At 39.3% G+C, this 26,758-nt stretch overlaps 2 protein-coding genes across 2 annotated transcripts; both read left to right on the top strand.

Annotated features, from left to right (window-relative positions):
- Positions 1-990: 990 nt before the first annotated feature.
- Positions 991-10,351, top strand: th (tyrosine hydroxylase). Its single transcript, XM_057329111.1, has 13 exons — positions 991-1,175; positions 2,209-2,412; positions 3,490-3,664; positions 3,763-3,851; positions 4,084-4,151; positions 4,239-4,289; positions 4,374-4,519; positions 7,689-7,824; positions 8,148-8,217; positions 8,305-8,361; positions 8,451-8,546; positions 8,667-8,800; positions 9,493-10,351. The coding sequence occupies exons 1-13, from the start codon at positions 1,092-1,094 to the stop codon at positions 9,650-9,652; spliced, it is 1,470 nt and encodes a 489-aa protein (XP_057185094.1). The 5' UTR covers positions 991-1,091; the 3' UTR covers positions 9,653-10,351.
- A 2,090-nt stretch (positions 10,352-12,441) lies between these two features.
- On the top strand, positions 12,442-19,092 carry igf2b (insulin-like growth factor 2b). Its single transcript, XM_057329112.1, has 4 exons — positions 12,442-12,620; positions 13,607-13,757; positions 15,454-15,632; positions 16,157-19,092. Exons 1-4 carry the CDS (start codon positions 12,555-12,557, stop codon positions 16,391-16,393), a joined length of 633 nt encoding a protein of 210 aa, XP_057185095.1. The 5' UTR covers positions 12,442-12,554; the 3' UTR covers positions 16,394-19,092.
- Positions 19,093-26,758: the final 7,666 nt, after the last annotated feature.

Below are 26,758 nucleotides of genomic sequence, written 5' to 3'. Positions count from 1 at the left end.
TAACCAGACAGTTCTTGGACCCCATTGACTAGTTTTTTTTTCTGTTGAACACAAAAGAAGATATTTTGAAGAATGTAGGACAGCAAACAGTTCTGCAGGACACTTTGAATGCCATTGTAATTTTTCCTACTATGGTCGTCAATGGGGTCGAAGAACTATTCGTCCAAATATCTTTCTCTGTGCTCAACCAAACAAAGAAATTTATACAGGTTTGGAACAACTAGAGATTTCCTTTTTGGGTGAACTATCTCCAACTCACCTCTGGTTGCTGTCACATAACATGTAAGACCCTCAGGGTGGTCAGGTGATGTTTAGGGGGTTGCTAAAACAAAAGTCAGAGGTTCAAATGGGATGACTCATAATTCTGCTCTTTCATCATGACCACAGGGCACAATAGAGACACGTTTGGTTACTGTACTATAAATCACTTTGGATTAAACAACTTCGACTGAATGTTAGAGCGACATTCTCCTGAAAAAGGAAAATGAAGCAACAATCTCATAAGGGCATATTATAAATTAACTATGGTTTTACTACTTAAATCACACATTTTCTCAATGTAATCTACCTATGATATTACAACTATGGTAACACAACTATCTATCACTTTTACTATAGTTAACTGCAAAAATCTGCAAAATGTTTTATTTTTGGGTATCCTTGAGATTTCCTCTTTTTTAGATAAAGAAATCTAACGAAGCATTACACTAACAACAATGAACCTTTTATTTCTTTATTAGGCCTACTTTTTAAAAGTTATTTTTGCCAGGGACGTGTCATTTGTGCTAAAGCAAATCAATTGTGTGGCTGAAGCAAACTGTGTAAAATTCATAAACAAACAGGAGGTAAGTGGCGAGACGCACGCATTTTAAATGTGAACAGACAGTTACGCGGCAAGAAACGAATCAAATTATGAACGAATGCGGCGCGAGCGGCTTCAAGACGTTTGACGGTGGAAAAGGAGGGGATCGGTTTGACGTCAGTAAAGAGAAAGTGTCTGTATAAATAACAGAGAAAGAAGGAGATGTAAGAAATTGGCTCGGAATCCCAAGAGACCACAAGAGATTTTAGACTGCGATTATCATCTGAATATGCAGAACTCAAGCAGCTCCACATCATCCACAAAGAGCATCAGAAGAGCCGCGTCTGAACTCGAGCGCTCCGACTCCATCACGGTAAGATTTTTCTTCTCATGTCTATGAGAAGAGAAAATCATTTAAAATAGCATCCGTGGCAATTTGAAAACATGTTATGATAAGAAATGATTTAATGATTTTGTTCGCATTGAGCTTAATTTGGAGCTTGGATACCATCAACTAATCCATACAAATGCGCAAAAACAGTGGTCAGATATTGTTTTTGGAAACTTCGCCGACTCTTTATTTTTTATATTGAATATTTTAAAATAATTGAATGCATTGGATTTGTTTTATAAAAGACACTAAGAGCAGTTTAATAGACATAAGCTTAGTTAGGTTTAAAACATTAATGCAATTGATACGTAGGCTACTACTACTAAACATTGGACACTTTGTCAATCTTAAAGATCCATATAGTGATTTGATAAATAATACATGTACAGGAGATCTTAAACTCAAGGGTAACTTAAACCCTCAACTCAAATCACCTTGAAACAGTCAAAAGTTAGTTCTAAGGTCCTTAACTTCTTTGCTGATGCCACTTGATGTGAGAAACATAAATAATATACACATGTATTCATTTAAGATAATAGCCCTTGAAGTCACAAGTTTGGGCGAGGGAAAAATACAGGAAACAGGAAACGATTAATGGATAGGCGCATGCACGACACCATTACAAATGTATTAATCCATATAGTATATCATCCTCAGTGTAATTTGAGGGAATAATGTTTCTAATTAAATATTTATACCAGAATTGTTTAGCATATTATGTCGCCAGCAAGCCGCAGAACACGTAGTCCCCGTTTTACGCACAGCATTGCGCACTGCTTAGAATCCAAACGCAATAAAAAGCACTTAGAAAACGGCTGCACAACAGTTCATATGATTGAGTCTAAGTTATACGACAGGTTTACATAGAATGCATTGACGTTCTTATGCGCCTTTGGAGATGTAAATCACATCCATCCGATGTCCAAAAGGTAAGCAGGGCTAAGTTATTACATCGTACAATAGAAGACAGCACACCTAGTCAATCTACGTGTGCTCTTGTTTTATACTTCTGCAGTCACTAAAGTTTGTGGGAAGGCGACAGAGTTTGATAGAGGATGCGCGTAAAGAGCGTGAGGCGGCGGCCGCAGCGGCGGAGACGGCGGGACTCAGCGAGCAGATCGTGTTTGAAGAGAGCGATGGAAAGGCTTTGCTCAGTCTCTTCTTTTCTTTGAGGGGCTCAAAGAGTCCAGCGCTGTCCCGCACTCTGAAGGTTTTTGAGGTAAGCCAGATGGGTTTTTTCATGAAAAAATACACTTTATTTCTTTTAGAATTGTTACATATTACTCCAATATGTCATGCATTAACAATTATATTCATATACTGTTTTCATTCTTTTTTTGAAGTAAAAAAGCATTGCAAGTTGTTGAATGAGTTACACATCGTTTTAATTTGTATGCTATGCATTTAATTTAAAATACTTATGTTTTGAATTATTTATGTAGCTGAAAGTTAAATGAACGTTTATATGAACGTTCACAAAAAATATGATAGAAGCACTTACTTTTACTTTACATATCATATTGTCACGATCCCAGTCCGTGTTTCCCCTGTGTTGGTGAACTTTTCTGTCACTTCCTGTTCTGTGCCATGTTTTGTAGTCCTTTGTAGATTTTAGTGTTAATTAGTTCCTTCAGGTGTGTCTTGTTATCTTGTTAGTTTCTATGTATTTAAATCTGTAACGTGGAGGGTTTGACAGATTATCCAATTAAGGGTTGCCCTCCATTTGCAGTAAATGATGAAGTTTATTAAATGATGACAACATAAAGATCAAAACAAAGAAACTCGTAATCCACATGGCAAACTAAGAACAAGAACCATAACAAAACCTCTAACAGGACAAGAACCAGATTGAACCAGATTAACCCAATACATGGACCCCCACCAGACAAAGGAAACACTGGGGTTTAAATACATAGAAACTAACAAGATAACAAGACACACCTGGAGGAACTAATTAACACTAAAAACTACAAAGGACTACAAAACATGGCACAGAACAGGAAGTAACAGAAAAGTTCACCAACGTGATCGTGACACATATCAACTCTTGCAATAAAGTAGTTCGAACTAAAATGAACTAACAGATAACAATACATCTACACGATTTATTAGTTCATGGTAATTTTCAATTTAAAATCTAATGTTGTATCTGTTAACATTAATTTACGCACAATGAACTAATAAGAATGAACAATGAACAACAATATATTACTATAACAACATAATATATTAAACATACATAATATTTCATTTTTTTCAACCAGACTTTTTAAGATTTTATTTTTGTTCACCACAGACCTTTGAAGCCAAGATCCACCATCTTGAGACAAGACCCAGTCGAAAGCCAAAGGATGGAATAGAAGAGCTGGAATATTATGTTCAATGTGAAGTCCATCTGTCAGATGTCAGTACGCTGGTCAGCTCCCTAAAGAGAAGCGCAGAGGACGTCAAAACCACCAAAGAAGTTAAATGTACATCCGTGGAACCATTGGACTACTATATAAGTATCCTATTCTGTTTTAAGAGTAACTTACAGTGTGCTGTGTTTCATATCTTTTTCTTTCTTCAGTTCACTGGTTTCCCAGAAAAATTGCTGAACTGGATAGATGCCATCACCTTGTCACCAAATTTGACCCTGATTTGGATCAGGATCATCCGGTAAGCGGATCAGCTGCTCCTTGTAAGAATACAAAAATATCTTAATTATTCTTGCTAAAATTGCATTCTGTCGTAAAGGCATGTACAGTACTTATTATTTAGTCCCAAACCAAAAAAACGTATAGACTCAGAGGCTCAGATCTCGTTTAAGATACCAAACATGCAATCAAAATAATATTATACTAGCAAAGGATCAACAAGGTTTATAATTCTTTCAAATATTTTTTTGCAGGGGTTCACTGACCCCGTTTACAGAAAGCGGCGGAAGATGATTGGAGACATTGCCTTCAAATACAAACAGTATGTTTACAACCGTACAATTTGCCTTTGCTTTTCATGGACATTGGATATCCTGTAGATTTTTGATTGACACCTGTCTCTTCCCAGCCGAGAGCCGATTCCTAGAGTTGAATACACAGAAGAAGAAATCGGGACATGGTGAGTTTAGTTCTAATATATATAACGTATACATTACTATAATGTTATCAGTCCTCAACTGTGCCGAAATGTGTGTCCATACAGGCGTGAGGTTTACTTTACCCTCAGAGATCTGTACACGACCCACGCATGTAGTGAACATTTAGAGGCTTTCCATTTACTAGAGAAACACTGTGGCTACAGCCCCGAAAACATCCCTCAGCTTGAGGATGTGTCCCGCTTCTTAAAAGGTATGAATCAGATTATATCATCAGCAGAACCTTAAACGTGTAGCTGATACTGATAGAACATTATGCGAGGAGTGCAAAAGATGATGGTGTTGATTCAGGGAACACATATGCAGATAAAATGTATAGATTGAAGATGTTGTAAATCACTTTGGATGGCTAGATGAATAGATGTACTGTGTACAGTAAATGTATCTTATTCAACATGTGATTTCTTTAACGGTCTGCCTGGAAATAAAGGCGAACTGTGATTGGTTGCTTTTTACGTCAGTCCGATGGCCTCTAGGGCTGTCCTTGGCCAATGAAAGCGACTGTGGAATCCAGACCTTCTGCATGAGACTACTTATAGACCACTGGTCCAGAACCATCTTACACATATGTCCAAATACAATGCTGTACTAACAAACCATACATCAATGTAAAGCTTATTTATTCGGCTTTCAGATGATGTAAAAATCTAAATCTCTCTTAAAACTGGTTTTGTGGTCCAGGGTCACATATATTACAATTTTAAAGATATTCGTTGAACATTTCGATTCGGTTATAAATGTTCTGATGGTTGTATTTTGTTCAAATGTTTGTGTAGTTAAAAAAATGAACAGGAAGTTGTTCGGGACCTGTCACGAACGTGTGGCTGAAGAACCCAGTTGCAGGCAGGCAGTGATGAAGGGGTTAACAAACGGGATATTTATTTAAACAAAGAAACAAAAACAAAGACCCATGATGGGGTATAAACCATATAACAGGACAATTGGCGAAACAGGACATAGACTAATTAAACTAAACTAGAACAAAACTAGACAAGAACTACACTAGACTTAAACTGGGGTAACTCACATACAGGAACAAGACGTGGTGTTTTCAAAGACATAGCGCATGACTGCAGACAAGCAAACAGTGAATACACAATGAACGAGCAGAGGACAATGAAATACGAGGGCATTTAAAGGGAAACACAAACGAGGGATAACAACACAGGGCAGGTGGAAGACATTAGACACGGCCGGGAAACAATACAGGAAATGAGAGGGGCGGGGCTAATGACGAGACACTGGAGAGAACGCATATTATTGTCAAAAGGACAATAATATGTTTCTCTCCACACATAACCAAAGGCTTTGCCATGACTCTGCCTCAGGACCAAGAAAAACATGACTAAGTGAGGCAGAGCCATGACAGAAGCCCCCCCTTTAATGAGCACCTCCAGGTGCTCACCAAGGGGTAGACGGACGAGACAAGACAGACTGGGTGACAGACAAAACAAGGCAAAACAAAGAAAACAAAATCAAGGGCAGACGTGACAAAATAATAACAGGATTGGGATGGGACAATAAAAATAACAAACATGGGAGGGGGGGAGGGGCCAAACAAGGGCTCATGGGGGGCAGTCCATGAGGGTAGGGAGAAGGGGGAACAGTCTTAGTCCGGGGTGGCGCTTGAAAGTGCGAAGCCCCAGGGGGCTTGATGGGGGAAGCCCTAGGGGGAACAGTCTTAGTCCCTGGAGGGGACAAGGAGGGGACAAGGCTGGGCGCCGGCTGGAATGCCGGCTGGAAGGCCGGCAGGGAGGCCGGCTGAACGGCCGGCTGGAACGCCGGCTGGAATGCCGGCTGCACCGGACTGGATGCCAGACTGGACGCCGGACTGGACGCCGGCTGCACCGGGCTGGAAACTGGACTGGACGCCGGCTGCACCGGACTGGATGCCGGCTGGATCACCGGCTGGGACGCCGGCTGCACCGGACTGGATTCCGGCTGCACCGGACTGGACGCCGGCTTGATCACTGGCTGGGACACCGGCTGCACCGGCTGGGACGCCGGCTGCACCGGCTGGGATGCTGGCTGCACCGGCTGGGATGCCGGCTGGATCACCGGACTGGACGCCGGCTGCAACGCCGGCTGGATCACCGGACTGGACGCCGGCTGCAACGCCGGCTGGATCACCGGATGCACCGGACTGGAAACCGGCTGCACCGGAGTGGACGCTCCACCGCGATGCTTCTCCCTCTTCCTCCCGTTCATCGGACCTGTGGCCGAGTTAGTCGGGTCCGTGGAGGACAGAGGGAGTTCTGGGTCAGAGAAGTTCGCAGACGTCGTCCCCCACTCGCCACAGGCGCCGCCAGGAGAACCGGGGACCATGGAGCTCAAGCCACGAGTCCCCTCGGGCAGCGGCAGCCAGGACAAGGCCCTCTGGAGCGGTCGACCGTGGGGTGAAAGCTCCGAGTGGAACCTCACCCTCGGGACCGTCCCGGTTGGCCACGAACCATGTCCATGTCCGCAAACCCAAGGGGAGCCAGCAGCCTCTTTTCCGACGGGGCGAGGCACTGAGTGAGGCAGCAGTTGAAGATCGCCTTCAACTCCGCCTCGCCAAACTCAGACGACCTCGCCACCGTCGAGAATGCCCCGGCGAACTCCCGGTTCCCGTAACTCCCCTGCCGGAACCCTAGCAGCAAGTGGGCTTGGGCGGCCCGTGAGGACGACGCCTGTACCGTCCTTTGGAGCTGCCTGCTGGGTTCGGGCTGGCTCGTTCATTCTGTCACGAATGTGTGGCTGAAGAACCCAGTTGCAGGCAGGGAGTGATGAAGGGGTTAACAAACGGGATATTTATTTAAACAAAGATCCATGACAGGACCAGCGTTGTTAGAATGCTAACAATCATTTAGAACCCATTAGCAACTAGCACTGGCAAACGACACAAAGTAAAGTAAAATTATATTATATATATAAATTATATACATTTATTATTATAAAACAACAGACGAAAAATTCTGTCCTGAGCAACCTGACACAGCTGGATGATTATTTTGAAGTTTCAGTGTAATCCACTGGAGGGCAGTTTACAAATCCAATAAGAAGACATTTTTAGGACATGTAAAATTGTATCTGCTGTTGCATTATCCTGTGTACAGCATGTCTACTCAATCAATCAAATGAATCAATCAATCAATAGAGATAAATTCATTAAGCACATATGAGGAAATAAAACAGGTGTCCCAAATAAGCGGTCAGTTATACAGCATTGACATCGACAAGGGTCATTATTTAGACACATTTGATCGCTGAATGCCACGACTGACCATCCGAGTCACATATTACAGTACAAAAACTCTCTAATAAAGCTGAACGGTGTCTTATATACATCACTTTTACTCTCTCTCTCTCTCTCATTCATGCAGAGCGCACTGGATTTCAGCTGAGACCGGTGGCAGGTCTTCTCTCTGCACGAGACTTTCTGGCTAGTCTGGCCTTCCGTGTGTTTCAGTGTACGCAGTACATACGGCACGCCTCCTCGCCCATGCACTCGCCTGAACCGTAAGAAACTTCTAACTCGATTGGCAGAAATAGAGCAAACCACTCCTCCTTTATTGCTGTTTACACTATCACAAACAAATGTGTGATGTCGAGACACCTATTTCAGTGACTTCTGTCAGTCTGTAGAGACATTTTTATAGTATTCAAAACCAGGTTTAATTGTTGCCTTTTTTAGCTTATTAAAAATACTACAGTAAATGTAATGTTGTGCAAAAGTTACATTTATTCATTATCATGTGCAATCCTTTAGACCAGCAGAAACCATTGTTGCAAACAAATAACACATCACATTTTATTATGATTCATAATGTTTCTCTTAACAGAGATTGTGTCCATGAACTTCTTGGCCATGTACCCATACTGGCTAATAAAACATTTGCACAGTTTTCCCAGGTAAAAGATACTGTGTGTTTATTTAGCATATTTCCTCCATATTTTATTCCACACTTTAAGTCTTGAAATCTTCCTGTTGCGTCTCAGAATATTGGTCTGGCATCACTTGGAGCCTCTGATGAAGATATTGAAAAACTGTCAACAGTAAGTACAAGCATCTCATGCTTTTCATACTAATTCTGCAGCCGAGCTAAATAACACTGAAAGTCTTTCTCTCTGTGTGTTTTTTTAAGATGTATTGGTTCACGGTGGAGTTTGGACTGTGTAAGCAGGGAGGAACAATCAAAGCGTACGGAGCAGGCTTGCTCTCTTCTTACGGGGAGCTGGTGGTAGGTGCCTGTTGTTTATTTAAGTGGATTTCAGCCTATATCCGCTGCTTTAAATTTGACCTCGAGTCTGTAATAAAGTTTTGATTATGAAAATGATTTTAATGCGATCTGTTGCCCTAGCATTCCCTCTCAGACGAGCCAGAGAGACGAGAGTTCGATCCGGACATTGTAGCTGTTCAGCCATACCAAGACCAAAATTACCAACCCATATATTTTGTGTCTGAGAGCTTCTCTGACGCCACAGAGAAACTGAGGTTAGTTGCTAGTAGGTTTGACCAATGGTTATGTGTAAGTAAATATAATAGTTAAGTAAACAAACAAACAAATGACGAAATCAATACGTAAAAATATATATATATTTAAAGTTTATTTAAATAAAGTTTATTTAAACTAAAATGTCAATGTAAACTGTTTTCTGTTAAATAATAAGAGCTATTGTAGTTTTATTGTAGCTAAGTACTAATTAGTAATTACTATTTTGAATTAGCTTTTTTTATGTATAGTTTTTGTTTAATTTTTATCATTTTATTCTTATTAATTTTATTATTTTATTAATTTTGTCTTTATTATATCTTTGTTGTTTGCTATGTATATTTATTTCAATTTTAGTTTAGTTTTTATTTATTTAATAGTTAGTTAATTAGTTAATAATTTTGAAACAAATAATAATTGTATTATTGAGTAAATGATTTTAATAAATAATTTAGCATAATTTAAACTTATTCATTAAAGTTATTTTAAATTTTAATTTAGGTTGTTTTAAATACTATTTTACTTTATATACTAATAAATACTTTTCATTCAGGTTGTTTTTCAAATAATATTTAGGCTGATATTTTATGTGATTTCAGTTAACACACATATTTTAATAGTTTTAGTAAACTATAAAAACCTTCATTTGTATTACAATAATTCTAAACGAAAATAACACTTGTGTGTTAAACAGAACATATGTGACTCGCATCAAGAGGCCGTTTTCTGTGCGGTTTGACCCGTACACCAACAGTATAGAGGTGCTGGATAACCCCCTGAAGGTCAAGCTGGGGCTGGAGACCATCAAAGATGAGCTGAAGGTCCTCACGGACGCCCTGAATGTGTTGGCTTGATTCAGTCACGATGAACCAGTCAACTTTCTTCTGTTTCTCTGTGCTACGTATGTGACGGTCTCATGCTGTGCCTCTGTGTTTGCATCTGCTGCTACAGAAGTCATGTGCCAACCTCAAAACCTCACGATGGATCGTAACTGCAAAACCATAATGAATCACTCACCAGAAAGTCTGTCAATATACAATTTTTACGATAGTGTAAAGTGATTCAAGTTATTAAAGCCAAAAGTTATGAATGAGATATAGCCAGATGAAGTAGTTCACTGAATTACATATACCCTGTATATGTACGGAATATCATTGAATATATAATCAGTACAAATTCAGAATGTATTAGAATCTCAAATATATTCGTAAAATATGGTGATATAATGTGATAAATAATATTCTCCTACAGATTTGAAATATTTTATTATAATTTATTACTTCTGAACGTCGTTGCATCATTTGTAAACACAGGCCTTACTGATCGGTGCCTGTTTACATTCATGTTTCTTTAGAAAACATGAAATATAAAATATGAATGTCTGAATAGGCCAAATCTTAGCAAACAGTGACATAATTGTGGAAATATCATTTCTATAATCCTAAATAAAGCTCAAAGAGAGAAGACTGTGTATTGGACACTGCATATTATATGTTATTATAAAGACATCAAGATCTACGAGTTTGACTCTTTCTGTAAGAAGAAAAAAATAAAACAAATCTGGAAGTGTTAAATGAATAGCTGGACTCTTGACCAGACCAAGTCGTCTGAAATGAGCCTTTAATAAATTGACCACCAGATGGTAGTATAAGCATACAGTAGTATACTGTATGCAAGTTAAATGCACAAACGTTTATTGAGTAAGCACATATAATATAATAGCCATAGACAGCACAATGACTGGTCTTTTGCTGTGATGATGTCATGTGGTTAGAATTTTTAGAAGAAAAAAACTTCCATCTGAATACTCAAGAAACCACGAAACAGATCTGACAAAAGTGGAGATTTAATCCCACAAGGATAGACTCTATCATACACTAAATCAGTAGGTGTCTAAAATATCATTGTAGTGACGCATTTAAACCACAATAATAACAAATTCAGGTGTTTAAATGCAAAGCAAAAGCTATCGGTGTATTTGCTTATTGCATTTGTAGTTGATTGGACAACGTTTTAGTGGAGCAAGATATTGTTGATTGTCCGTATCGACCTAACACTTATCTTGGCATATTAACCTCACCTGACCCCTTTATGATGCCACAGGCAGAGACTGACCTGCACGGTGCCTCTGGAAGTGGATAATGATTTGTGCTGGACAGGCTGGTCCTATATCACAAACAGTTCTGTCCATTATTCTGCATGGCTGTGACTGGATGAAAATGGTCCTTACTGCATGGAGGAGTGATTTATTGCAGCGCCCAACAGATCTTTTGGGTTTCCTGCTTCCCTCATCTGATGGATAATAGGAGACAGAGGAAGAGAGGTTTAATGTCTTTATAATGGTGCTTCCAGTAACAGAGTGCATTGATAATTCATGCCAGTAGGCCCTTTTTTCATTTAGCGTCATTCCTTTTTACATCAGCAGGGGCGCCATTTCACAGCGGTATAAAACAAGGACTTTTTTCATCCAGTTTGGGAAAGTTAAGGTAACGTACAATACCTTAAAAATAAAACCTAGTAACTTGATTTTCTTTGAAGATTTCCCTACATCATTTTAATGTCAATTAAAAAAATTTATGTAATTGTAAGGAAAACCAGAATTATTTGTCATATAGAGATGCACGTGCGTGTTCCTTATTCTAAATTGTTATCGAAGCATTTTAAAAGGTGTTTTAATAAGAGACGAGCAGACTTTTTGGCCCTGTATGTCAGATGTGGTGGAGACTGGTGCCCGTGAAAAATAACATCTGCATCAAATAATGGCCCGTATTGCTTGCCAGGTGATGGATGACATTTCCAAGTAATTCAATCAAACCAATTTAAGTTCAATTCAAGTGCAGCTAATTGTTCAATATCCTCTCAGTGCTCTGAATGGCTCAGCCTGCAAAGTGAATTATCATCATTACAGCCACTATGCGCGTGAGGATCGATAAGGCAGGTGCATAGAGGAGGAAATGCCGCCATAAAGCGTTTCATGTTCACCCCTCGTCACCCGGGCACTTTCCATCGTAAACTTTTACACATTGCCTATCCTCCTGTGGACCCCAGTAGCGAAATATTGTGATATTGATGACGTCAGCCTTTTCTGTAACGATAAACACCGGTTCATGCATGTATGCATGCATGCATTCATTTATTGTCTGGTTTGATATTAAAATAATATACTAATCTATAATAAAACAATCGTTAATAAATAATAATTATTTAATAAGCAAATAATACAATGTATAATTTTTACTGTTATTGTTATTTAAAGGACATTGTTAGCCTATATATTAGAAAAATATTAAGAAATATTTTTGTACAAATCTGATGCACATTTGATTTTTTTAGATTTATTATTATTAGTAGTGTATTCATTAAAAAAATCCTCCAAGATTTTTTCCCAAAATGTATTTCAGACATCTCGAATGTTGCATATAAAAACTTAAATGTGACGTAAACTGTCATTTTGATGTGTTTGCTCTGCAATTCTGCTGTGTTTAGAATAAATGTAGCACAGGTCGAGTTACCTCTCCACACAGACATGCGCACTAGGGGCCAGCAGGGGGGTGGCTGAGGGGGGTGGGGGTGGGGGGTGTCAAGGGGCGGGTTTGGGTATATAATACTTCTCTCAGAGAACTTTTGCCTGTCGCCTGATTTTTGGGACAGCTCCACACAACATCCTAACACCGACTAGAGAAACTAATCCAAGCTACAAATTCTCAACCAAATACAACAGCACAGTATTATTTTCTAAACATTACAGCAACTGTCATGGAGGACAAACTAAAACAATCTTTTTGCCACACCTGCTTGAGAACAGACAGTTTCATGAATAAGGTAAAATGCTTTCTGGGATGTTTTTTTGTCAGACTTGAACAGAATGCATTTGTTAAGGCATGCATGGGGAAATGTTTTACCAATGTAGACTAGGAAAATTAGACGCGGATGGAAAATGGATAGAGATTTTTAGATAACACATCATGCGGTCTTGCACGTCCAGTTGTGATAACGCAAGTGAGATGTTTTTTGACATTTCGCTTTTGGTTGAAGCGCACAGGAGAGAATTTGCGCAAGGGGGCGACAGCACTTTAAACGAGTGGGATTTAAGGAAAATTATATGCTGAGTTAAGAGAAATGAGATAGCGGAGTCTTGCAACTTGTTGAACGTTGTGTAAGAGTGGGACACAGCAGATAAAAGCTTTTTTCGTCATGGATAAGCAAGTCCGCCTTACTTTAAGCGTATAATTAAAAAGTCGATGCATGCAACACAATAACAGATACTTCACTGGTGAATGCACAGCTTTTGAAATGTATTGTTGTTAAACAGATATTTAGATTTAGTAATGATGTCTTGCAAAAACAAAATGCGTAAACAAAATATGTTTTCATTTTTATTTTGGCATTGGTCATTTGAAGACCCGAAAAGTATTATTTAATTAATACATTTATTTAAAATGTACGTTCTCGCCAGTAACGATGTACTGTACATACTATATAGTTTGACATGTTATTAAACAGATATATGTGGCTGCCTATAATGCACTTGTGTTCTAGATACTGTGAATTTAATACATTTTAGAAAGTAAGGTTTAATACTTCCAAAGTAAAAAGTTTAGATGTACATGTTTGACTTTGGCAGATCTTTTGATCGAAAGCAATTTGCAGTACATTTACAATATACGTTTAAACCGAAGGTGTGTCACTCATGGGCTTATTGATCAATATCTCTTAAGAGCATAAAGCATAATTTGAAAATAATAATTTAAACAGCCTTATCGTATGCTATCTATTATGCGCTAAAATGCACGTTCTCATCTCCTCAGGTCATAAAGATGTACTGGTCCATACGGATGCCCATATGCATCTTGTTTTTAACCCTGTCTGCCTTCGATGTGGCTTCAGCCGAAACATTATGTGGTGGAGAGCTGGTGGATGCCTTACAGTTTGTCTGCGAAGACAGAGGCTTCTATTTCAGTATGTACATTTCCATATCTCTGTATTTTATTTGCTTTGGCATGCCCACCTGTTCAGCTACGTATTGCTTTGAGGATGTTGATGTGCGTGGTGAGGTCACACATTACCACGTCTCGGCAAATTGTGCTGACTGTGCGCATCCAGTCGCTATATCTGCGATTGCATTTGAAAAGGATGCTAGCCGAGCCACAATGGCCTGGTTGTTTACTTGCACATTCCTCCAGTGAAATTAATAGTACCCAAGTGGCATTCCATTCACCTCCCCAGAAATGTTCCCAGGCTATACTCAATTGAAAAAAGTTGTTTACACGACTGGATGGATTGAGACAGCTTCATTACCAGTTAAGCGTAACCAATATTTCAATGCAGAGGTTGTGTATGCTTGATTGTAGTATTGCACTAGATACGACTGTTGGATGTGAACCTACTGGATGCATTGAGGGGTCAAAAACACAAGTTTTAAAATATTTGTGGTCTTCGTCAAGCCAGCACGGACAAACAGACAGGTCCTTTGTGCTCTTTTGGCCGCAGAAGCCTAACTGCCCAGAACTATCATTATCCAATTTGGGCCAACACAGATTTTCCTCCCTCCATCCACAAGATCTACTCCGGTTTAATGTTAACCATCCTACAATCAGGAACCTTCTTTTCAGATCAACACAGCTGTGAAAAGTTTGAACCGCCCACATAATATTTGACTGAAAATCAATCGTTCCTTCCTTTTTTCAGTGTGTGTCCGATATCTTCCATCCCATCTTTGCTGAGCTGGCAAAGGACAAGGTCAAAGGATATGCACCGTTTTATCACTCACTCATCCAAACAAACAAACAAACAAACAAACAAACAAACAAACAAACAAACAAACAAACAAACAAACAAACGCAAAGAGTTTAGCCCTCAGTTCTATTCTGATCTTCTGTTCCCCCGAGTTCCTGGTGAATTCTTCGAAACTAACTTACGGACGGCTCTATTAGACGGCATAACAATGTCAGCTTAGATGAGAAATCAAATAAACAGACTCCATTTGGTGCCACCGATTTTGGCATAATTTCACTCTGCAGATGTACTCCGGTCCAAAAACAATGAATTGATAATCAAATCTCGCTTTGACAATGGAATCAAGGCAGTGTAGCTTGATTTACATTGACTTGTTTGTTGGTTTTGTTAAATAGGTTTGCTTGGTCGATGGCAACTCCCTGCTGGAAAACCCAGTTTAGGATATAGCATTCTAGATGATTTCTGGCTTGTCTAAAGGAGTTATTAGATACTCAAAGCTGGTCAGTTGCTGGTCGACCACTTGGTTTGTTGTTGGTCCATGATGGTCTGCCAACTTGGACCACCAACAATCAGCTACCAGGTTTCAGCTTTGGGTAGATTTCCTAGCAGGTCTGCATGAAAATGCAAAATCTCTTTAAGTTTACATCCAAAACGATTTACAAACAAGAAAATATCACCTGCTATTCGTACAAGTTGTACAAGCCATTAATAAACCAAGTTTACAACACCACGTTTAGTATACAAGTGGGATAAACACACAAGCTAGAGCACAAACATCTTTAACCCGTACGTCTTGGTTTGTTTAACATGTCAAATAAGCAGTGTTTGTTGTATTACAACAGAGTGCCCCATTATCCGGAAGGTAATTAAAGCCATGTCGCCCATAGACTACTCATGACATTCATTATTGTGCCTGCAGGTCAACCAAGCAGGTCGAACAACCGCCATGCACCACGTCGTGGGATTGTGGAGGAGTGTTGTTTTAGCAGCTGCAACCTTGCTCTGCTACAACAGTACTGCGCCAAACCCGCCAAGTCGGAGAGGGACGTTTCAGCATCATCTCCACAGGTCATCTCAGTGATGCCGGCATTAAAACAGGTATGTCGGCTGTGAGAAACAAAAAAACTGTATCAAGCTCACCATCTTGAACATCTTGTACAGTTTCTGCTGAACACACGCATCCCAGTATGCGGGTTTAACGAAAACAGACGTAAAGATGTTGGATGTAGTAAGCAAGTATCGCTCCAAAACTGCTGATCAAGTGGAAAATTATCAGGTCATCTGTTGGTTTCAAGTTTTACTGTAGGTTTACAGCATGCGGTTGGGTTACAAAATCAGAAAGGTCTTCCAGAAAGACCTGGATGTTGATTATGTAATTGGACACTTGGGTCTTTATCTTCTGTTTGGTTGTTCTCTATTTTGAAGTCTTTTCTTTTCAAATATATGACCTTGCATAGCTACTTAATTATTGGAATTGTTGGATCACATTGAGCCTTGTTGAACTTGCAACTTCCAAGGAAGGTGAGCAAGATGAGCAAGTGCCAGTCTATTTGAAGATGTATCTTTGAGAGTTCACAGTCTTGAGATATTTTCTAACCTTGTTGTTCGTTTTCTTTCAACAGGAGGTCCCAAGAAAGCATGTGACCGTCAAATATTCCAAATACGATGTATGGCAACGGAAGGCCGCCCAGAGGCTACGGCGGGGCATCCCGGCCATCCTGCGAGCCAAGAAGTTCAGGCGACAAGCGGAGAGGATCAGGGCCCAGGAGCAACTCCACCACCACAGGCCTCTCATCACGCTTCCCAGCAAGCTGCCACCCATCCTGCTTCCCACAGAAAACTATGTCAGCCACAAGTGAAACCAGGAGCTTTTGCACAGAGTTGATAAAAAAAGACTAGGGGATCAAAGCTTTTTGTCTCTGACGTCATTTCTGTGGCAGTCCTCTACAACCCACCTTCCTTCCCAACCAGACATGCTCACATGCTCTTCCAGTTTCTATTCTTGCTGTTTCATTCACCAACGAAAAGACACGTCGAAAAGCAGAGGAAAAATGCTGAATGCTATTCAGGCGAAGAAGCGAAAGAAAGACGCGGACGTTTTGCCGTTGCCGACAGTTCGGAGGACATCGGAACTTGAGGAACAGCTAGCATGAAAGAACCCATTCCACTGCATTCCCCTGAGATGAAAGTATCTCTCTTTTAGTCATTTTACACATTAGTTTGCACCTCTAACTATAAAGGGACATCCACACTGTAAGGAATTGTTGTTAAATTAGATTCCTGTTCCAGCACCTTGTAATCACAGATGAAATGCAGAGGAGAGTCTGCGAATTGCACATCGCCACGGATTACGTCAAAGTTCTTGATAAGTAAATAAAAAAGGCACTATTTTTTTATGGACTATGAACGTGTAGCTTAAAAAAATGTCATGGTGCTAGCTTTGGGAACGGACTCAGAGGAGAAGGGGGGAAAAGCACGTTTTCTTTTCTTTAAAAAATTATTCAACTTTCCGTTTTAAGGAAAGTGTGACTTTTGAAGGTGAACACAAGAACATTTTGGCTGCAGAGGATATCGCTGCATGCAGCTGTGTCTGTTGTTACAGAAGACATGACATGAGGTATGGCCTTTGGTCCCATCGCTGCTGTCGCAATTGAAGGAAGGAGCGGCATAGGGACTTTAACGAGAACATGTTGAAACGCACGGAGACGTTCTCTCCTCTCTAGCGTGGCTGCACAGAACCCCTGCGTTGCACTGCAGGAAGCGGGACATTATGATTCTGAAAAAGTGGGATGTTTGTATTTTCTATGTTCTTTTTCGCTTCGAGGAAAAATGAAAAAAGGCCGGCCTTGGGTGTCTGGTAACGTGAAATTCTCGTTGTTGCAAAATAGGCTTTGTGTTTTTGTAACGTTATTTACAGTTCTGAAGAAAGGCACAAATATCAATTCAAAGGGAAAAAACGCAATAATGTCAACTAACATATATTTTTAACGTTTATCCGTACAGTAGTATTCACATGCTTTTGCCTGAAAACAAATACTTGAATATATATATAAATATATATGTATATATATATATAATAAATATGAATATATTATAATTAGTTTCCAGGGACATCATGTAATATTCTTTTAGTCTGAGCTGTATCTTGCATAATGAGCCGCCAAGCTTCTCTTTTATTTGTTTAAGTACAAATATGGGCACTGTATAAAGGCATTATTTATTTTGTTATAAAATTATATATTAAAATCGGTCCAAATACAGTAATACACTTAGCACTGATGCTCAACTGACTGTTGTACGCTCTCTCTTTATACCCATTTTACATGTTAATGCTTTTGTAGATGCTTTGTACCAAAAAATATTTGCTTTTTTTGGTTCACCACGGGGCTATTTTCAAATCAATATTTTAACAGCAGCTGTAGCCTGGATCGCTTAGGCATGTCGTAACACAAAAATAGGCACATTCTCGGAAGGTTTTTTCTCCCTCCAGCATGGCTTTTTAATCTGCCAAATGGATTTGACTTTTTGAGGTTTTATTTTATCGCAAGTATTCGCATACACGTGGTCTTATATACGACGGTTATACACAAGCCACTACAGTTTAAAGCCACTTATTTGTTTTATATCATAAATGTTGCTTCTCTGAAGTATAGCACTGGGCTTTTGGGGGTTAAGAGGAGATGAGGAGCCTGCAGGAGGTGTTGTCCCTGGTTCAACTTTTCCTCTTGTCACTGAGAAATTAAACTGCATCCATACTGCAGATTGAGAAACAATCCACTATGATGTCATGAAGGACTGTTGTCAAAGAAAACTGTTTATCAAAGAGGAAATATCTCTATACTTTCTTTATGACCCACCATCTTACAATGCTCGAAATCCTCTTATTTCCGTTCAGTGGGTGTCTTTTCAAGTCCTCAATGTATCTCCATCACAACTGATGAAGGGCTACCGTAGTAAACCATACTTCAAATTGTTACCCCAATACTCAGGAAATATAAGCGGATAAAGCGTTTGCTTCAACAGTTGCTTCACGTATTGCGGGTCTGGGACCATTGCAAACTAAAACAAGGCCGTTTTTGTAGATTCTCAGCAACAAGCCGATGTGTTGTATGTGCCCCATTACAAGATGATGACAATGAACCCATAGCATTGCTATGCAGTGCCTGCAGTCTACCCGTCTGCCTTGATAATCGAATATTTATCCAATTTTTCATATTGGTCGTGAAAAGCAGTGCAATTATTGTAGTTATCATTATCATTGTTGTTATTACTCGTACATCCCATATTTCTGGAGACATTTTGTTATCACATTATAACTGCAAGGACTGCATTCTCTGTCGTTTCCTTTCGAACCGGTTACTTCCAGTGTGAACGGCACGAGGGAATATGACCTTTTGCGCAAAAATGAAGGGATCCTTTTCATCTGCAACAGTTTGATATCAGTAGCTCACGCAGCCTGTGTGTGTTTTAATTGATTTAACCTCTGCACGCTAGAAAGTCCGAAATGCACAATTCATGTACATTCATTTTTAATATCAATAAAAACCATTTTATCAAACGTTTCAGTCATGTGTAAGCGTGCTTGTGTTTTTTGCTGACGTGCTCTGTAAATAATTTAGTAGATGAAATTCCTTGATGCTTTTAGCATGTTTTCTGCACTGGGTGAATGTGTTCCAACTACAGTACGTGGAAGTACTAAAAATGTGACCAAACATTGAGTGACTGACATGGGAGCGAATGCTCGACAGCTGTGCATGCTAGGGTTCAGCTAAAAAATCATCCAGATTAAGTCAAACACATTTTAACATTGGGATTTATAAAACACTGTTAATTTCAGGAGCATAGTTGGTTCAAACAAAAATGGAAATGTGGTCATCATTTATTCGCACTCATGTGGTTTAAAACCTGTAAATGACTCTTCACGCTGTGTAACACAAATGTCTCAGTGTGTTGTGTTCATGCAATGGAAGTCAATGGTTGTTTGGTTATTAACATTCTTAAAAATATCTTCTTTTGTGTTCCACACAAGGAAGAAAGTCATACAGATTTTAAATCATATTTCGAGTTAAAAGTAGGATAGAGGTATAGCAACACAAGACTGAAGTCTTGTGACATAATGAGGGTTGCTAGCAATCCAGACATCAATCATCAGTCAATGTTTTTGAATGTACGTATATATAATTTTAAGAATGTACTTACATTTACATTGATCAGACGCTTAAAGCGACTTACATTATACATTTGTTTCTGACTATGCGCAATCCCCTGGGATCGAACCCATGACCTTGGCATTGCTACTGCCATGCTCTAACCACTGAGCCCTAGGAAAGCCATAGTTAATGCATCATTTGAAAAAAATTGTCATGTGGAGTTTTAGGCGAGTAAACATTATTCCTTTAAGATGAATCAGCTTTTGTCCCTGTAATTCAGCAGTCTGTTTGAGACCCACGGCAGTTTGCCTTTTACTGTCTAGAACAGATGACTAAGGACTATGACCGCTTCCTTGAAGCCGTTTAGACTCCTTTTAGCTATCAGAGCCACACTGCAGGCAACCTGTGTGTTTGTTTGTGTGTGTGTGTGTGTGCGTGTGTGTGCGTGTGTGCGTGCGTGTGTGTGTGTGTGAGCGAGCACATGTGTCTGTAACACTATAATGATGAAGCACGAGACGCCGTCTCTGAAAACTCCACGTGAATAGCATTACAAGGCGAGAGAAAACCTTACATGTGGAAAGATGTTGCCCTGCATTGCGACGGTTTAAATATTAACAGCCGCTTCTTTAAAATTAAATTTCCCAGCGACAGATTTCAAACAGGGAACAGTTTCTTTACAACACAGATACATATTTCATTATGTAAATTGTCGTTCACCTAACCGTGTACTAACTGACATTTTCCCTGAGGAGAAAATAGATGACCTACACACTTAAAAAAAGGTTGCTACTTTGTTGGGAAGTATGGTTATAAATAACCTTTAACATCCAGAGAACTTTTCTGTTGAAAAAAGGTTCTTTGTAATGAAAAAGGTTTTTCATACTATAAAAAGGTAAGAAAGAACAACACAATCTTGTGGCAATTTGTAATTTTACAAAGTAGTTATTCGTACGAATTCATATAATCTCATTCTTACAGTTCAGTACGATCTGCTTTCGCCCCACTGACAGTTAAGTTTATGGGGAAAATTCTGTAAAGTAAAACAATAAAATTACTGTTTTTTTACAGTGTAGGGTTAAATTGGAGCCTTATTTTTGAATAATTGTACGTTTTTGTATGATTCATTTTTGTATGATTCAATATCATTTGAAATGTCCCCATAATATAGTTATGCTGTATTTCTGTGAAATTGTTCTTTTATGAAGCTTTAACCGAAAGATTATTTAGAAAAGAAGAAAAGAGTTCCTGTATCTGTTAACATTTTAACACTGAGGAGAAAGTGAGCTGTGCCTGTATACAAGCTGCCACCACAATGCTATGCTAATGCCAAGCTAGCGGCTAGGCGGTAACAGAGGTGTAACTAGATGGTTTAGGATGTAAGCAGTAAACAGAAAGTCTCTGAGCAGATTTATGTAATGATTTGTAATGTGTTATTGTATAGGTTGTTAAGGCATTACTAGGCGGTTGCTATGGTGTTTAATTTGTAGTGGGATATGTTTATTTAGGGTTATGCCCCTGTTGAAAAAAACAGCATATGCTGGGATAGGTATATTTTGATGCTGGTTTGCTGGTTTGTGCTGGTCCTTAGCTGGTTTAAGCTGGCGAGGAACCAGCACATGACCAGCTTAAACCAGCACAAACCAGCAAACCAGCATCAAAACATACCTAACCCAGCATATGCTGTTTTTTTCAACAGGGTGGCTTTATTCAATTCCATAACCCTAAAGTGTCGTAGCAAACGCCACTAGTAATTGCATTCTAAGTGAACACTTTGTTCCCAGCGTTTTTATTAACCATCATGAACCTATTATATCCTTTACAAGGCCATGACCCAATAATCATAAGGGCTGCTCAGTATATGTCACCCCCTATAGCTCTCAAACATAATTCCACCCCATAACAAAATGTGCATCTATTGTTTACAAGTCAGAAACTATGGTTACATAATTAGAAAGCCTTCCCTGCAATACCAGTTGATTAAGAACTGACAATTGAATCACTTGTGGAGCAGTGAAGAAATACAATCTCGCCTTTATGCGGTGGTCCTGCTATAACAAACACAGCATTGGCTGAGATGTGGAGTGAAACTGATTTCATTATGAAATCAGGCCCTTTGAAACAAGAAAAGTAAAGCGAAATTTAGCTAGTTTTAATCTTCAATCAAAGCCGAATAACATAAAAACATGTCCATTCGGGGAGTTTGCTGGGTTCAAGGCTAGCCTCCAAAATGACCCCCTTTTGGTTCTTTTGAGCCCGGAGCAATTATAGGAACTTGAGAAATGCCTGGCCACGCTCGACCCAAGAAAACTGCTGTTAGCCTCTACGGTCAGGCCAAAACCTGTCGACCGCTGCCAATCCACTTTCAATAGTTGGCTGGGACTCCAACACATCCCGTGCCTCCGACCAACCACAAGTAGCTTGTGCACTTTGGCCAAGTCTTATCAGAGCGTCTGTGCCCTGGCTTCGAGCTGACAGGAATTGTGAGCGGCAAGGCCGCCCGCATGTATTTATTAGCAGCCGGTTCTGTTGTTACGGTTTGTTTTTTCATACAGAGAAGTGTTCCAGCCTCTTTGTGCAAAAAGGCAACTTTCCAACTTTTGTGAACAACTGAAACTTTTGGCCACTTTGGGGACATGTCACTTTCACAGGTACTTTACCAGTGTGCACCTGTGATAAACAGGTGTGGAACACTGCTAGTAACATAATCAGCAGTTTTAAGTCTAAATGTGCTGTGAGGTGCAGCCAGAAGGAACATGCTGAGCTGGCGTTACCTACAAATTGATTGGTCTTGATTGGTGATGGGTTTGCTAGAGATGTTGTGATAAGAAGAGGTTGTTTTTACCAACCCTTCGAAACTTTTTGCTAGCCTAACTGTTCATGATTATGTGGTTGGTTGCATCTAATTTCTTACATTTAGCACAAAAGGAAACATTGCCCTCTCATAAAAAATAACAGTTATTTTTAACATCACAGCAAACACAGCACGTTTTGACGATGTTCTGAGGACGTTCATATAACTCAAATAACGTTGTGAATGAATCCCATGGCGCAGGGTCCGCTAGGGAATGCTAGGAATCCGACTTCTCACAACTAATAAACATGAGTTTAATTAGATACAACAATTAAAACAATTTGTATTTATTCAGTGCGGGCATCTGATACTGTATGTGCGTGCAGGCGCGTTCTCTGTTCTGCAAAGAGCCGCGGGCTCGCATCATTTAAACATTAACGGTAATTGAATTTTACCTCACTGCCTGATATATTCCCAGCTAACACAGTACGTTCTGACAACGTCGCCAGTTCGTCTTCATTTGGTCACCGTGACATTACTTTCCCTGATAGCACACATACATCTGGTTTACGTCTATTTGACGTCTGCATTTACATCTGCAAGACATCTACAATACATAGTTTGCTCATCTGCAATACGTCTCGGAGATGTCTGCTGTCAGATGTCATATAGACATCTAGAAGATGTCTGTAAGATGTTTATGATTTAGAATGGATGTACAACAGCTCTTTCTAAGATGTTTAGCAGATGTTTTTAAGCAGCAGATCTCCAGATCTTTAGCAGATGTATTACAGACGTTCAGACGTCTCCGAGACGTATTGCAGATGAGCAAACTATGTATTGCAGATGTCTTGCAGATGTAAATGCAGACGTCAAATAGACGTAAACCAGATGGATTGTGCTATCTGGGTTGTGACCACGTTCTGAGGACGTCTTGGCAACGTTCCATTTCTTATAAGTTTTGCTTACGTTCCAGAAACGTCCTAGCCACGTCCTCAAATAACGTCATGAATTAATCCCATGGATAACGTTGTAGCGACCTGATGTACTGGTCCTCAGATAACAGGGACACTGGTCATTTGATTAATGAATCTGGTCATTTTTGCTAACGTACCAGAAACGTCCTAGCCACGTCCTCAAATAACGTCGTGAATTAATCCCACGGAGAACGTTGTAGCGACGTGATGTACTGGTCTTCAGATAACCTGGACACGGTCACTTTTGCTTACGTTCCAGAAACGTCTGAGCCACGTCCTCAAATAACGTCGTGAATTGATCCCGTTGAGAACGTTGTAGCGATGTGATGTACTCGTCTTCAGATGAACGAATCTGGTCATTTCTGTTTATTATGTTATTGTATGGAAAATTTATGATCAGAGTAAAATCTGTTATAATGTCAAGACGAATGCTATTAATCTGACTTCTGACAGCTATTAAACTGGAGTTTAATTCGATACCACAATTACAACTATTTATTTTGTGCCTTCCTGTCTACGGCACGCACGCGCCTTCTTCGTTCTGCAAAGATCCGCGCGCTCTCATCATTTAAACGTTAACGGTCATTTCTTTTTACCTCACAGCCTGATTTTACTTTAGCGGTTTATTAATATTCTTTCTTTACTTTATACCTTACAGATGTGAGAGTAAACAGCTATTTTAGTGATTTTCGATCGATTTGGCGCGTTTAAATGAACGGACCCTGATGTTTGTGAGTGTGACTAAAGAAGCTTTTGATTAAAAACGGACAACCTGCTAAACTTATGTGGTAAGACAAGAATATAATGTTAAGCCTAAACATATTGTTTATTCATCTCTGTCAATAAATATATGCTTTAAATCCTCTATATTGTGTTGAAGTCTTTGATTATTTATGTCATGTAGGCTATACAGTATAAATAAAATATCTGATTGTGATGTGTTGAGTTTTATAATCGTTATACTGTGCTTTATACATATTTGAATAGAGAATTACTCCAATTATGCATAACATTTAATCTTTAAGGCACGCATTAAATCACAAATTAATTTAATAATCCATTTGAGGGGTGATAATTGTTTAAATTAAATAAAATAAAAAGATTTTAACAACGTGACTGTTTGGTCGTTAGGACGTGCTCATCACATCCCAGAAACGTTATTTGGTACGTCGCTGCAACGAATATGGTACGTTCCAGCCTATGGGCTCTCACTAAATCCTTGGTGTTTTGAGTCAGATCCGTGGGCGTGGCTTGTTGGTTTTGACTAAATCTTTGGTGTTTCAAGTCTTTCGAAACCTTTACCCTAACCCTAACCTTACTCTAACCATCTAAACTACCTATGATTGTTAAAATTGACGAAAAAACACGTTTGGGTGATGACGTCAGACTCGAAACACCAAGGATTTAGTGAGAGCCCTATGGGGGGGGGGGGTTTGGGATTATTGGGTCATGGCCTTGTAAAGGATATAATAGGTTCATGATGGTTAATAAAAACGCTGGGAACAAAGTGTTCACTTAGAATGCAATTACTAGTGGCGTTTGCTACGACACTTTAGGGTTACGTCCAATGTTACGTGGTCAGGACGAATCGGCTAGGCGGTAACGTCCAATGTTACGTGGTCAGGACGAATATGGGAATCACAAAGTTACGTCGCTGGAACGTTATTATGGTACGTCGTGGCAACGAATATGGTCCGGTCCAGGTACATCGTCACAACGTAACTGTGTTAGCTGGGTTGTGAGAGTTACAAATATTTTAATGATTTTCGATCGATTTGGCGCGTTTAAATGAATGGACCCTTATGTTGTGAGTGTAACTGAAGAGGCTTTTGATTGTTGTATCTAAAAAACGGACATCCTGCTAAATTTATGTGGTAAGACAAGAATATAACGTTAATGTTAAGCTTAAAGATCATGTTTATTCATATCTGTCAATAAATATCTTTCAATCCTCTATACTGAGTTGAAGTCTTTGGTTATTTATGTAATTTACTTAAGTATCTAAATAAAATATCTGATGTACAGTTTTATTAATGTACATTAATTTATTAAATTGATGTTGAGTTTTATTAATCTTTATACTGTATTTTATACATATTTGAATAGAGAATTACTCCAATTATGCATAAAATTGAATCTTTAACGCACAGATTAAATCACAAATTAGTTTAATCCTCCATGTGAGGGGTGATACGTGTTTAAATTACATTAGAAAAATGATTTTAACCATGTGCCTGTTTGGTCGTTAGGACGTGCTGCTAATCACGTCCCAGAAACGTCGTTGCAACGAATATGGTACGTTCCAGGTATGTCTTCAGGAGGTAATCACCACCCCAGCAATGTCCAATGTTACGTCGTCACGACGAATATGGGAATAACAAAGTAATGCAGCTGGAACGTTATTTGGTATGTCGATGCAACGACGGTGGTGTTCTGTCAATTTATGCTACCCATAGAATTTTGCTACCCTCGATACGTCGTCACAACGTAACTGTGTTAACTGGGATTGTACCATTGTGCTCTAATGGCTAAAAACAAATGTTTTAACATTTTAACACTGATGAGAAAGCGACTGATGCCTGTTTAAAAGTCGCCGCTACAATGCTATGCTGATGCTAAGATAACAGCTATGCGGTAACTGAGGTGTAACTAGGTGGTTTTTAGGATGTCATTTAATAAACATAGCATATTTTATAGAATAAAAATAAATGAATGACATCACTTAAGGATTTTCCTTGAGTCTCTAATCAATTATAGGAAAGACATTTAGCAATGAGATTTCTCTGATCCGTAGGTACTCTCATTGCTTTCTTGGAGAAACAAATAAGGTATTATTCAGATTGTATTGGTCTTTTTTGTTTTTCCTGTGGAACTGATGAGTTAGCTTGCTATCAAAGCACCTGCCAGCTGCTGTTATGTCCCTGGTTTGATTTCACAAATTCTAAACTAATCTAGATTGAAATGGATTGAATATCACATGCCTCTTGTTTGGTGGAGGGTACCACAATGAAGGCTACAATATCAGTTCTTAGTCAGTTGGCAAGAAACCTTCTCATTAAGTTAACAAAACAATGTAAGGTAGTCTAAGTGTTATCATGCTACAGGACCGCAGAGTATCCAGATGCTTTCAATTTGTTTTTTATCCGTTAGTTTAAATTTTGCAGGTATTAGAATTGCCAAAACTCTGATAAAGGTCAGTAATACGCCAAGCGACTGCTTATCGACTGTCTCTCTTCACAATCAAAATCATTGCAGACATTTTTCTCATTACTTTGTCAACTCTTTATGTAAAATCTTTTAAGGCTT

Source organism: Triplophysa rosa, linkage group LG3, assembly GCF_024868665.1.
Source record: "Triplophysa rosa linkage group LG3, Trosa_1v2, whole genome shotgun sequence".
Classification (NCBI taxonomy): domain Eukaryota; kingdom Metazoa; phylum Chordata; class Actinopteri; order Cypriniformes; family Nemacheilidae; genus Triplophysa; species Triplophysa rosa.
This window is presented reverse-complemented; position numbering and strand designations above follow the sequence as displayed.